Below are 15,565 nucleotides of genomic sequence, written 5' to 3'. Positions count from 1 at the left end.
GACACTGTTAACAATAATGACTTAATTGAGTGACCAAATACATTTACTGGTGCTCCGCGGCGGTGACTTGAACACCCGGTAGTAAAGGTAGCGTCCTTCCACTAAACGCATCGGTTTACCGCGGTCCCGCCCTTTCCGTGGACGTCACAGACGTCCCTTACGTCATAATCCGTAGTGTTGGATATCCGTATCTGATCATATATTATGTTATATAAACTTATCCATCTAGCAGAAGTAAAAAGACAGATCTATATTACATAGACTCCTTCTTACTTTCTTAGCTATATGGGTTTGTCGTACCCATTTGTAAGAAAATTGTAATGTGATACCTAATTGTATCTGAAAATTAGCCTACATCGATAAGAATGAATATCGCCATCGTAATAAAGTAACTCAGTGGGTTTTAATTTTATTTATTAACCTAAAAATTAAAATAATAATGCCCTAAACCACGAGACGTGGCTATCAGTCTATGCGGCCTCGATGGTGACGGAGTCATCAGAGGAGGCGGTCTCGATGGAATCGGATGCGGGTGCTTCGGGGGCTTCAGGGGCGGAGTCTTCGGGGGCCTGGGGAGCTTCGGGGGCTGGGGCTTCCTCACTGATGGGGGTGGCGCCGGGGATGATTGGGGCAATAGGGGCGATGGGAGCAGCGGCAGGGTAGAAAGGAGCGTAGGGAGCGCTGGCCACAACAGTAGGAGCGTAGGCAGGCACGATAGCAGGGACCACCGGGTACTGAAAGTAACAGAAAATCATATATAAGTTGAATAGAACACAGCAAGTTCTAGACACTTTTAATGAATAAAATGAGTACATATATATTTTTAAATGTAGGCCTAATACTAGGCCTGAACTAGGGAATTTCCATGCCAAAATGTTAAATTTATTAATATTAAGTAGCCGTTCTAAAAACTGTCAAATAAACCACAAAATTCTAAAATTTAATGGATAATAATTTCGTAAATAAAAACAATCTAGGCAAAATGTAACATTTAAGCCATTTAAAGAGCATTTTGAGGAATAAAATGTTCACATCTTAAGATAAAGATTCTTGTTCCATGATTCCTATTAAAATCTGTGAAAAAATTTAAACTATCGTTTGGATATTTACTAAGTAAATTAAAAATACGACAAAATTTGTAAGTTTGAATAGTAGCAGCTTATATTGTTGGATTAAACACACATACATTTGTTTTAGTTAATAATATTTGAGAAAATCACAAACAAGACAACATGTCCATTCTTTTAATGTAATATGATACTTTAGCCCTATAGTACTCTTCCTGAAAATCTCAAAACAATTCAAAAATACTCTTTATAAAAGCTCTTATGTAGAATATGAATTTTAAAAGTCGTGACTGAATAAAAATAACGTATATTAAAAAATAAGTGACTTAAAAATATTTATACTTTTTACAAAAAAGAACGGTTTTCAATTATAATAGACTAACAGTCCGACGTAAAATCATCGTAGAATGATGTTTAAGGGAATACTTTCATGGTGTTTGTGATGACGGGAGTAAAGTGTCAGTTTTTGTAGAAGTTTGACAGCACGAGCGGATCAGTTAGTGTCAATTTTTAAAGTAACCACGAATTTCCCTCCTGTGGTAAATATACTAACTGCCCTCCCTTCATTTAAACTTTATTTAAATACCCTATATCTATGTCTGTAATCTCAATGAATACCAATAATTAATGACATCAATAGTTCCTAATGGTTATGACAGTAATGCTCTACCAGTAATAACAGTCAAACAGCTGTTTTACTTTACTCATTGGTTACAGGAAATACAGGCAATTAGGAAAACATATGAGGATACAAACTGACACACAGTTCTTTATGAAATCTTTAAAGGCTGCAATAATTGTTCTATCCGTTATTAGTTTTCGATTTTTAGTGGGTTCAGTTCGCTTTTTGCCGTGTATTCCTTCTTATTTCTGAGTAATCAATGAGACTCGAAAATAAATTTAAGTGTATTTTAAAATTTGTTTCATCCCATTCATATGGGGAACAGTCCCAAAATTATGGTTTCCAATGAAACCCAAATTTGTTGTTGTCATAAACACAAAGTGTTTACATTTCATACGAACGATTCAAAGTATTTAATCTCTTAGGAGTTACGTTATAAAGTCAAGTCCAGAAGGAGATATTACAGAAAGCCATATTACGACTGCGTAGTTTCTCTTATCACTAAATAATTATTTTTACTGTTGTCCTCATTCCAATACAAACTTAAATTTTAAACACGTACATTTTGTTTGAGTAATAGTAGTAGCAGTATTATACAGCAAGGATATAGTTGAACGCGTAAAAAACAAATTTAAAGCGATTTCAAATTTCAACATACCAATAACTGGAAAACATGTTAGATAACGCTAACATATAAAACTGGAGGAAGTGTTACGGATGCACTATGGGTTGGTTTTTATTTTCTTTACCTTGAATTCACCATCCGTTTGTTTTAAACATGTTTTCCAAGTATGTTTAATGTTTGTAAATATGTTAGAATATGCTCTGCAATATTATAAATTTTTATTGTTGACCGAATCAGGGGAGGACACTTAAAAAGGGGGAGATAATGATTTTGTTTGTAATTTTCAAGAATGATTATGGAATAACGACAGATGGACTATGCTGCAGCCATTTCTACAGTGGTCTACTGTAGGCGCGTAAATTATGGTTTTGATTCCCTACGTTTCCAGCACATGTTACTCGGAGGCCAAGTCGGTACTTACCGAGACGGGGTGGCGGTGGGCGGTGTAGGACACTCCTACTGGGGACAGGACGTTCTGTACCACGGGCTGGACAGCGGCGTAGGCGTGGGCCTCCACAGAACTGTAGGCGAAGTTACCTCCGAGCCTGTCGGACTTGATGACGGCGGAGTCGTACTGAGGGGTGTGGACGTAGTGGGTGGCTGGGTAGATGGCAGCCCCTCGGGCGTAGGCCAGGACGGCACAGAGGACCAGGGCGACCTGCAGGGCAAAAGGCTGTGAAGTCAGAGGTGACAGAGGAAGTACTGAATACACAAGTCTGAGACAAAACTGGAGAGGAACAGGCGATGTTCGTAAAGTGACAACTCTTCATTGAGGAGATGATCTCACGGCAGAGAGAAGACGCGAATTTACATTTTAGTTATTAGTAATGATAATACATACTGTATCATTGTTGAAGACTAGTTCATAAAACAACATGTGAGCAGCATGTACGAATTGATTGTTTACAACCTTAAACTGTATAGCACAAAACTAATTGTGTTTTTACAATAATACAGTTTTATAAATATTACTAATCGAAAAATTCAGATCTTGTTCAGAATAATACGGAGATCAATAGTTCCTAATTTGTAACTAAATGACTTCCAAAACAACTTACTTGAAGGACAATACTTCCAAAATACCACGTAAATTTTTGAAGTTATGTGAAACCGAAAGTGATTACTCTACAAAAAGATGTTCCTTTTAGGTAACAATACTAAATGCGCAAGACATGTAAACAAATAGATTAAAAGAAGGGTGTAAATAAATATACTTCAAGCAAGTGCAATTTGGTTTGTTTTGAGGTGATACTAATACAATTTGGCCGGAGAGTCAATTATTTTTCAATAACATACTATATATTAAATTTATTTAGATAACCAAAAACAAATTTAAAAATTCTGCAATATAAATGTTTTTGCACGGTGAAACGGCAAATATTTAAGTTTTAAAAATATGTTTATGTATGCCATATAAACATGTTTGGAGCACTGCCATGAAATATTTTAATTTATCGAAAGAAGTAGTAAGGTTGTATGGCATATACTCATCTTATTGATAAACAAAATTATTAAATAAAGATTAAAATAAGCATTATTAATCTAAGAACAGAGGTTGATAATATTATTTAACGTAAATGATTTCAGGTTATTTTAATAGTAATCACTACTTAATTAATATCAAAACACAAAATTTAAAAAACTGTATTGCTTAAAAATCATAAACATTGTCATACTGATATTAGTACTAGTTTTATAGGATTTAACTTTGATGATGAATGTGAAGCTTAAATTATCGGAATGAAGCATGTTATAGTAGGGTTTATCCGATGTTATTGTGAACAAAAAGTTTCGTTAGAAAATAATTTTGTTATAAAATTAAAGATAATATTTAATGTTTATAAAGAGATTATAAACTGACATATTTGAATAGTATAGTTTACAGTTTTCTGTTAAATCAATAGTGTATTTAATATTTGAAATAATAATGTATACACAAAATACGCTTTAAAATATTTACGCAATTAAAATGAGAGTTTTAAACCAAGTATAAAAACCTTTTTATGAAATTAAGTAGAAGTCATGTTACAATTAAGTGGAAGATGTACGATAATAGATTAAGTGGAAAGCAGTAACGAGTCCTGACTTACCTTCATGTCTGAGAGAGGAGTGGACAATACCTCTGAGGCCGGACAGAAGGCTTATATACGGGGGGGGCAGAGTCCAGTGGGAGGAATGCTCGGAAAAACGAGCAAGATGACTCTTGATACACAAAAACTCTGCCCATCGACACGACACCACGCCCAAGTCAGCAAGGTCATAAGTCTTCCTGGCTTGCGAGGCGAGGCCCAGCGGAGCGCGAACTGCTAAGCAGGGGAGTCGCCCCATGGTGACTTCCTATTGGTTGGATATCAGAAGTTTCCAACATTTGTCAAAAAATGTCATCGTTTAGTCGAAAATAAACAGAAATAGGCGTTTCATAACTGGGCGGGAAAACTTCACCTGAAGAAGATACTCAAGATTGTTGTTCTGGAAACCTTTAAACTTATATTAATCTCCAATGAAAATGTACTTAATTTGTTTCGATTCTTTTAAATAATCCTTCACTACTAATATTTATAAACCAGAGGACCCGTTTTTGTCTTCAAGCCTGTGGATGTGGAATAAATTTGATATTTATCCAGAAGAAAGCTCGATTTAAATCAGAGAGAAGATGAACCACCAACGAAACAAAACCACTAGTCATAAAATAGGATTTTTAAAAATAGTTTGAAATTAATTGGCTCTGAATTTAATGAACTCTAGGCATATGTCAAAACATATTACTTGGCCTGTTCACAGCGCAGAGTCTACATCCATCGGATATGCACCATTATATGCAAACCAACAGGGTTCAATTGAGCAAAGCTCCGAAACACAGTTGAACATGGTGGGGTGTTTGTACTCTAGAGGAGGGCCAATGTCTGAGGGCAGGGACCTAGTGATGGTTGTCTTTCTAATCTTGAAATTCACTTCTTTAATTAATTCATCACATCTTAGATCTTCTCTTTAACAATCTCTAATCACACCAGAAATAAAATGTAGGATTCCTGAAAACTTTAACTTTGCCACAAACGCACTCGGTTTTATTTTACCTCCAACTTTAACACATAATTTATAAAAATAAAACATTTATAAAAATAGGTCGCGGAAATGACAGATCCTTGAGGCACACCAACAAAAAAAAACACGTCTAGTGGGTGGTACAGGTAGGAGCTCGCTGAGGCTCTCGCTGTCCGCATCCGCTGTTCCTGGCTAGACAGAAGGAACTTAGGATAGGAACCGATTTCCCCTCACACCTGCGAATGCCATCTTCAGAAGCAAATTTTCATACTTTGTTTGTAATCTATAAACAACCTAATCTACTAATTTTATAAATGGAATAAAGCACGTTTTATAGGCGCATTTACAGTAGATGTACCTTTCTAAATTCATAATGTTTATAATTAAAAAATTACATTATATAAATTAGAATTACATATACATTTCATTAACATCTCAAAAAGTTTACAGAAGACTGTTAACAAGCTAGTAGATCTTAGATTAACTATTTCTATAGCTGAGCCCCTTTAAAATATTGGAACTACTACACTGTTATTTAGCTTATCATGAAACCCCCATTAAAAGAAATTTTAAATTGATGATATGTGATATAAATGTGATATAATTTCTATATTGAACTTCGAATTTTCTTTTCAATCTTCAAATCTTGAACTCCCAAGCGATCTTACTTATATAATTTTTTAACTCATGCAAGCAATAATCGGTTAATCCAAAGTCCAAAGGCCCGCAATAGAATAATAATCACGGCTTCTAATAAAGATTATTAGGTTATCGGGTAATTCTTATCGAGCATTCTACAATTCGGTTGAAATCAAAATCATTCATCATTTACAGATATATTTGCGGGTTGGGAGACCTGAGGTGACAAAACCCCTACTAAAATCGAAGACCCAACCAACTGGTTCGGGTACATTTTTGTTAGGCGGATCTAATCAACATTTTAAATGGATACGGATGACTAATGTACCAAGAATTTATACTAAACAAGTTTGGAACAAGTGCACGCCGCACGGGGGGAAACAATTCCCTGACACTGTTCTGGGACCTTGTTTTGTGAAAGGGATTTTACAAAACCGGCAAATAAAAAAGATCTCAGTGAATACTACCTGAAGCTGAGAACCTATAAAGACTCAGTGAATTAAACGACTGGTCTGGGAGTCTTATTCTGGGCGGAAAAATACATATATGTCATGTATATTGTATGTCTTGTGTGTTAGCTTAGGTGTAGTAATGAAAATGCTTGAAGCTAAAGGAGGTATCATCTCTGGATGAATCATGCTCATTAAACCCCGTTGTGGGTACTTCGTTTCTGAGTTCTTTAAAAATTGTTACATAGTATGTTATAGCAGATATTTTTTATTTATATAATTTGTTTAAATACAGGCTGTAAATTAAGTCCTAATACTCCAGGGTATATTCCAAACGGATTGAGATATCGTTGTGAAATCTTCACCATGCCTATTAAAATACTTGTATGAACTTTTTTGAGGGTAAGAATGTCACCCCCCTTTTTCAAATGGCGGTTGAGGTGACCGCCATACTTTAAAAAAATAATTGGGGTTGCAGTTTGAAAATACTTTAAATTTTCAAATTGCAACCCCTACCTTTTTTTTGTTCTCTTAGGACAAGAAGCTTATAAATTGCACTTAGTCCTGTAAGAACCTTTGCGATGCTTCCGGAGTGACAGGATATTCAGGATAGGCAAGGTTAGGGAGTAGGGGCCGCCTCCTGTTGAGATCCATGAGGAAGAATTAGGGCACTACATCACAAAGTCATGTCTCCCCGGAAGAAGGGGAGGCCAGCTCTGAACCAGGCTCTCCAGTCAAAGTAGGCAGGGGGTGGCACACCCTAGTTGAGGTTAACAGGAACCTCTGAGGTTAGGAAACAAACCCCACCAACTCCAACAGTCATCTCCCACAGTAGACTAGACCTATCGAATTGCCCATGAACCCCAGGATCTCAACATTTGCGGTTAGTGATGTGCCGCTACTGGACGTCCATAAGGTTGCCCAGATTGAAGTGACACATCGGTTTTTGCTGTGCCCAGTGGTGGGTTCAACTGGTAGGTATAAACCATCCAGAAGTGATCCCTGCTGGGTCAACCCCTACCTTGTGTCATGTCATTTGAAAGGTAAATTCAAAAAGAAACACAATGACATGAACAAAACATCTCTACGAAGAACCTAGCAAACATTATGGGCAAACAACTCCTTACATCTAAAGGTGTAGATTAAGTCCTGATACGCCTGGATATATTGCAAACGGATTGAGATATCGATGTACAATCTTAACCATACTTATTAAGTTACTTTTTTGAGTATAAAACATTTCACCCCCTATTCTAGGAGGGGCTATGGGGGGATAACTTTAAAATTTTCAAATTGCAATCCCTATCTTGTGACATTCTATTTTAAAGGTTTATTTAATGGACCTGTACTTCCTACAGCCTATTAAGGGGATTCACAGAGCTTACGCCTATTTTTATTGTATTTTGATCCGCTAAGTAAATAATTTTCATTCTAGATAGGATAAATACAGTGAGTGAACAATGATAACTAGTAATTACAACAATTTCTTAAGTAAATTAATGGTCTTGGAGTATATTGATGGCACTACTGACGAAGTTCATGCATTAAAGGTGGATTTCCAACTCGGATGGCATGTTATAAAAAAACGTACCATTTATTATTACACTATACAAAGAATGTTATTTCTTACGCTTTTTTCTAATCTAGTTGGTGAAAATAATTGTATAATGTTACACTGTTACTGTCATTCATGTAATACGCTAATATATACGTTATGTACTCTGACAATATGTAATCAGTATTGTGTAAAAGAATGCTATCTGTAATGCCTATTGTCAATTCTATCTATGCATTCAAAAACGTGCTTCATAAGTTTGAAAACTACCCTTCTCTCTAACAAAATACGAGGTGGGTGAAAATGAATAATAATAATAAATAACAAATATAATATATGGTAATAAATGGGATGACTTGTCGAGTAACATCTTATATTAAAGAAAAAAACAAACCAATGCCAACAAGAGATCTGTGTGTGAGTACTCTTCCCAAAAATGGGTACCTTACAAAAAAAGGGATGTTTAAGGGCAAGTAAACACATTTTAACAGCAATCCTGTCATAACTCACTCGATTTCAACGTATTGATTAAATAATAATAATAAAAATTAAAAGTCTAAATAACCTCCATACAACATGGTGTCCAGTTGAGGTAAGAATTGTACTTCTGTTCAAATAGTAGTACTCATTTTGGACAAAGTTTCAGAAAATAGTTTTCTTAGTCTAGTGTGTTTTGTCACATCCCTTCGAGGTATCACTCTTTTGGACATCCATTAAAATGTGGTCTAGGGATGATGTGGGTAGTTTTGAAATCCACCCAACAAAATCTCCAGTGATTTTTTTATATTAACCTACACGAGATTTATGACTTCTAACCATCGAGATTAAAAGTGGGGATAGGACTTTGTGGACAATCAGTATATAATATATCTTCATACATATAATACAAGATAAGTATAGTTTTGACTGACCACGTGTAGTAGAGGTTATGATCGGTAAACATGTAGCGGTATATTCGACAAGTGGGCACTGAACTTTCAGCGTTCCGTGACCTTGACTACTCAGTGGTACTTGGGTGAAGGTCAAGGGTGAGGCGTCGGCAGCTTTGAAATTCGCCGCCTTTTATCTTGTAGGAAAGAACCTAGTCATCCGTTTTAGTTATAATGGTACTGGGCGTATAATTCCCAAATACATCCTATAAGAATAGAAAAATGTGATAAAAATAGAGTATAAGTTTTATAAAAACAATTTTTACTATGAAATGCCACCACCCTGACCATAGGCCAACCCTGAATTTTTTATGTTCTCTTAGGACAAAAAGCTTATAAAATGCACCAAATCCTAAAAGGACCTTTGCGCTGCTTCCAGAGTGACAGGATACTCAGGATAGGTAAGGTCGGGGGTAGGGGCTGCCTGCCGTCGAGATTCATGAGGACAAAAGTCATGTCACCTCGGAAGAAGGGAAAGCCAGCTCTGTAGCGGCCTCTCCAGTCAGAGCAGGCAGGAGGTGGCTCACCCTTATACCTAGACTGGCAAGGAACTCTTAGGGAAGTAGCTGACACAGAAGACGAAAACATCGCTAATAAAAAATAAAAACTTCCGCAAAAGAAGGAATGATTCAGAGCGAGACCTATTTTCAAGAGGTTTGTCAAGTCACTTATTAGAATTGAATTATTTCTAACGAAATAAAATGACCTGCATTACTGGTTACCTGGTAGACGTCACAGTCATGCCAAAAGTTGTATATGTGTATATATTGCAATCGATTCTACGAGTAGTTGTACTGTATTAGTTTAGTTTCCCTATCTAAGTATGTACTCCTTGCATTTTGTTCTAATTCATCAGAATACACACGAAATATGTTTAATTGAAACATAAAAATAACTCATGGCAAAAATCATCCCTCTTTATTTAATAAGTTGAGATAATTTTCTATCTGAATTATTGAAGTAATGACAAAAAATACATATATAATACAATGGTGCAGTATAGCGTGTACGGCTGTTATAGCAAGATAACCGGATCAAGCAACGCCGAAACGTGGCTGCTGCTTGGATGGGTGACCGCTGAGCGATCCCGTCCTTGCAAGCAGCCCGTTTGCCCGGCCATTGGTGGTGGTTCGGAAGTCACCTTTAAGCCGTTGGTCCCCAAGTGTTAAGTGTTAGAGAGGCTTCTTAGCCCTAACTTCGCCTGGTAAAACAATATATCTTTACTTTACTTCAACCAACAATGCTTCGGCTGATACTACAATATACAGAGCAAAATATTCAGAGAGTCATCAACCAACAGTTGATCAAACACTTAAAAGATTGGAGGAAACTGTATCAACAGCTGTGTCCAACCTCTTGTGCACTGCTTTGAATATGAAAAAATGTTAAGTGAAAATCCGAAGATGTGTTGATGTATTAAATCTATGATGTGTATTCTGCATTATCTGCTAAAGAATTCTAGCAACATATATAACCTAACACTATGTTTGCGTACTCCCGTGGAGAAACCACACATGTTCCTAGCTTATATCAGTTGAAAGAAACATAATTTCATGCTTTCAGTCTTGTCGAAAACATGTGATAATGACAGGTGTAGTAAACGCTAACGCTCAGTCTCTGTAACATCACATTGGTTATACATTAGTGTCGGTGCAATATTGAGCAAATTAAGCAAAAATTTCATGGATAAACCTAACCAGATGTTCATAATATTGGTATCGTATTATCATAATAGAATCATGCAATTTTCTGTCCTAAATGCATAATGATCCTGCATCTAGTTTTCATGAATTTCGAGTTAACGAATTTGAAATCCACAACACTCGCGTAACAGGCCTTACTGAGGCTGCATGCACAGTTTCAATTCTATAGTTCACTTAGTTCTAGAAATGTCCTGTGGACAGATATACGGGTGGACATCATACAGAAAAGAATTGTCTACATCCGTTGGCAGACAAGAAAGAAATTTTGTCAGTCTACTGAGTGATAGGCTTCAATAACGCTCAGCCCCACTTTATGGTTAAACAAGAAATAAACAAATGATTTATTTTCTCGTTAAGGGGGCAATGTACCCAAAAACATATGTTTTTTAATTTCTGCCACGAATTAATCTTTTTATTCATTAAAGTGTCTCTCTAGGACAGGGTTTTAAAGAAAATATATTATTAACCCCCTCCCACCCCTCTTCAGGGGAAAGGGAGGGGGTTTTTCAAGAAAATTAGAATTCTTGTTTTACACCATAGCTGCTTTTGTATTGCACCTATTCCAAATTTTTAGATATTTTTTTAAAGCTAATAAATAGCCTTACAAAGTGTAGTATCGAATTTTGTGTAGTTATCAAAATAGGTAAGTAACATTTTATTTTAACTTTTTCAAAAAATTGTAATTTTATATAAATGGAAAAAATTATATTAGGAGTATAATTTAAAATATACTTGATCCCATACTACACTTTGTGCACTATATATTGAAGATCATATGTACAAAATATGAGGTCTCTAGGTCAATAAATAAAGAAGTTACGTTGTAAAACGTGTTGAAAAACACGGAAAAAAACAAACTTACGGGAAAAGGCAAAAAACTTCATATGTTTATTATACCATGAAAAGTAAGACTATTTACATAATCATTGTTTTTGTGTTTAGTGTAAATATATTTTACACTTAAAAGAGTCCAGCCCCATAGGTAACACCTTTCTTTTTTTAATATCTTTTCTTCCTTTTTCATCTTTTTCAATTTAACTTCCTGATGGTATTTTTTATACTTCAAGCTCAGTCTTTTCTTTGACTGCAACACTCTTCTTAGTATTGATTTTTAGTTGATTGCTTCATGACTAAATCAAATCTAATAAGTCTAAATCACTAAATTGTTCAACAAAAACACAAAAAAACACATGTCATTCACAAAGTGAGGTTAGAGTAAAGTAACTGGAACTAACAGCTGATCACTGACAACAGCTGATCTACTGAGTGATTACCACACATAAAAAAGCTGGGATTTTAGTTCTGAAACTATGACATTCTAATATACTGAATACAGCAATAAAATACATTAGTAATGAATAGTTATATGATATATTATGAATATATATATATATATATATATATATATATATATATATATATATATGATATAAAGCTTTTCACTTATAATGGCCGCCTGGAGGAGACAAAATCAGCTCTACACGCTAATAGATTTTATTTAAAAAAAACACACTTTTGGCAATGATAATGCAAAAACCAATAATTGATTATTGTTTCCAAACATTTTAGAAACTAAAAAATAAAATAAAAATTTTTTTTAGAAAAAATAAATTTTTTGAGTACGTTGCCCCCTTAAACAAATAACATGTAAGTTATAAATCCCATTCCTGTCTAGGTAGAAATAAAGTTTCAGGCGTTTTTAAATGATACAGATCATCTTTCCCTAGATACCTTGCCAAATGATAACAGTCACATTTTTGTTCATTGAGTTGGGTCTTATAGCAGTGTTTAAATGGTAAACTTTCCGATGAGATAGGGAAAGTACTACAACGCGAGAGTGCGCTGAAACAAAATCTTTCCACCAACATTTAACATGGACTTTTCACTCTATTATTTTTTTTACTACGTGAATGTTACATATGCTAATATGTCACATATTAAAATTTCACTGCTTTTACTCAGAATTTGCAGACAGGCAGACAAAATTTTTTTTCCAGCCCCACGAGTGTTAGGCTTCGCTAATGCTCAGCTAATAATATAGGTAACTAACCTGACTGAACACGTCTCACATTTGAGCGCTCTCTCTCAAGGTACTGATCACGGGCAGGTAAACACAAAACTGTTTTCAGCCATATGTTCCATTGAGTTAATTAATTGTTTGATAACCTGAATTAATTACGAGATATTTCTCATGTTTTATGAAACTCCTTGTACAAAGTTACCCATATCAGTTTATAAAGCTTTGAATTTAGTTAGCAAGGACTCCTTCATTTTAAATAGATATATTTAAATTCATCCATGCGGGGCTTGTAATTCTTTGCGCCCCTAAGACTGATAGAAAAGCATTTTTTCAGTCTTTAGGTACTAACCATAGACTACATAAGACCAATAAGTGACTATGCCTATTAATGCATTACAACAGCTGAAGCCATGTCCGCCATCTTGTTGTAGGCAAGAAAGGCAAAGCTACGCTCAGCAACACATAAATACTCTTGTTTCAAATAACTCATGATCTAGCCTACTTGGAAGAAAGACAACGTTTTGAAAAGTTGCTTGGATGAAGCTGATAAGTCAAGGGCAGTAATGGCACCATTCATAAGCTAAATAAAAGTTATTTTATATTTTTAACACTTAAATGAAATAATTTACTAACGGTATTAAACAAAAATATTTCCAGTGCTCCAAGAATCTTCATGTGTCAAACAAGTACTTGAGAGAGGGCACCAGCATCAAAGTTAACACATTAACAATACATTGCCAAGATACTTTGAATGAATTTGATATTAGCCAAGGAACTTAGTCTTTCTAATAAAAGTAATAATTTTTTCTTTTAGATATGAATTATATAGTGTGCCTTCAAGAGAAAATCATAATTTTTCATTATAATTCGGGTAGAAAGTCTGTGTGCTCGAATGCTCCTGGAATTCAAAATGTGAAATGTTCGAAGAAATTCAATTGATCCTGGTTAAATCTATTAATCTGGTTCAATATTTTAAAGTGACATTTCTTCAGTTTAACTAAATAAAATATTCAGGAACTAAATAATGGTCGTTGAACAAAAAGGTTTAAAGAATCATCCTAAGACGTTATAATTAGTTGCATGTTGGGAATTGGTAGGGTTATATCTAAATTGTTTAAGAACCAAAATATACGATAAAGTTCAAATAATTATGTACCTCTATTTCATTGTTATACATACTCTACATGTGGCCTAAAACCCTGTAGACATGTAGGGGCATACTCAATCAAGTAACCTAGTTATTTATTATTAATAAAAACTCATCGAACAAGTTTATTTCATTCGCTTAAACACTATTAGCATGTAGGCAATATAGATATTCAATAGTATTTTTAACGCTGAGATGTTCCTTGGAATATGCACATAGACTGCACCTGCTGAGAGCAAGTGGTGCTTGTCTGACGCTGAGGTGGCCCGTGGAGTATGCACATAGACAGCACCTGGTGAGATCGAGGGATGCTGGTCTGTCGCTGAGGTGGTCCGTGGAGTATGAACACAGACTGCACCTGCTGAGAGCGAGGGATGCTTGTCTGTCGCTGAGGTGGCCCGTGGAGTATGAACACAGACTGCACCTGCTGAGATCGAGTGGTGCTTGTCTGACGCTGAGGTGGCCCGTGGAGTATGCACATAGACAGCACCTGGTGAGATCGAGGGATGCTGGTCTGTCGCTGAGGTGGTCCGTGGAGTAATGAACACAGACTGCAACACTGCTGAGATCGAGTGTGCTGGTCTGTCGCTGAGGTGGCCCGTGGAGTATGCACATAGACAGCACCTGCTGAGAGCGAGGGATGCTTATCTGTCGCTGAGGTGGTCCGTGGAGTATGCACCTAGACAGCACCTTGTGAGATCGAGGGATGCTGGTCTGTCGCTAAGGTGGTCCGTGGAGTATGAACACAGACTGCACCTGCTGAGAGCGAGGGATGCTTGTCTGTCGCTGAGGTGGTCCGTGGAGTATGAACACAGCTGCACCTGCTGAGAGCGAGGGATGCTTGTCTGTCGCTGAGGTGGTCCGTGAAGTATGAACACAGCTGCACCTGCTGAGACCGAGGGATGCTTGACTGTCGCTGAGGTGGTCCGTGGAGTATGAACACACAGCTGCACCTGCTGAGAGCGAGGGATGCTTGTCTGTCGCTGAGGTGGTCTGTGGAGTATGACCACAGCTGCACCTGCTGAGAGCGAGGGGTGGTGGTCTGTCGCTGAGGTGATCCTTGAAGTATGCACATAGACTGCACCTGCTGAGGACTGAGTGAGTATATCTTACCTGTTGAATATGTAATTTATTCCTTTTGTTTGCTGTTTCAAAAAATAATGAACGGTGTTTGTACCTTTAACGGTTCAACAAACAAAGAAATTAAAACCAAAATTAAGTTTGCAAATCTTAACTAAATTTTTACTGGGTTTTAAGGCTGGTTGTATTAGTCTTTGGTTTAGAACAAGTGCCCCCTCATAAATAATTTAACCTATAAAATGTCCGCCCTTCTGTTGGAACTATAAATCTCAGTTCTTAGTTTAGTCTGGAGTTTAGTCAGAAGTAACGACTGTACTCGGCAATATGTCAGCGGGTGTTACTTACGACACATAAGTGCTTCCACTGAAATCCTCCCACGAGAGCGTATAAAATAGAACCTAGCAGCCCATTCAAGCAATAAAATCACTTTTGTAATTTAAATTCTTTAATTTTCTTTAATTCGTAAGGTTCAGTTAAAGAACGTGTTATATATAGATTCATTAGAGGGTATTTTGTGACTAAGCAAGTTGGGTGGGGGGGGGGGTAGAGAGAGTGAGAGTGCGAGAGATAGAGAGGATAGTGAGATTGAAAGAGGGACGAGAGAGAGAGAGAGAGAGAGAGAGAGGAGAGAGAGGAGAGAGAGAGAGAGAGAGAGAGAGAGAGAGAGAGACCTATGTAAAACTAGAG

General features: G+C 36.3%; 1 protein-coding gene across 1 annotated transcript; it reads right to left on the bottom strand.

The window, feature by feature from the left end:
- Positions 1-397: 397 nt before the first annotated feature.
- On the bottom strand, positions 398-4,467 carry LOC124355241 (oleosin-B6-like). The gene is made up of 3 exons (XM_046806284.1): positions 4,405-4,467; positions 2,736-2,972; positions 398-734 (listed from the first exon to the last, which is right to left on the bottom strand). The coding sequence occupies exons 1-3, from the start codon at positions 4,408-4,410 to the stop codon at positions 471-473; spliced, it is 507 nt and encodes a 168-aa protein (XP_046662240.1). The 5' UTR covers positions 4,411-4,467; the 3' UTR covers positions 398-470.
- Between the last annotated feature and the right edge of the window lie 11,098 nt (positions 4,468-15,565).

The sequence above is a fragment of the Homalodisca vitripennis genome, chromosome 2, assembly GCF_021130785.1.
Source record: "Homalodisca vitripennis isolate AUS2020 chromosome 2, UT_GWSS_2.1, whole genome shotgun sequence".
Classification (NCBI taxonomy): Eukaryota; Metazoa; Arthropoda; class Insecta; order Hemiptera; family Cicadellidae; genus Homalodisca; species Homalodisca vitripennis.
The sequence above is the reverse complement of the archived record's forward strand: the minus strand, read 5'-3'. Positions and strand labels throughout refer to the sequence as shown.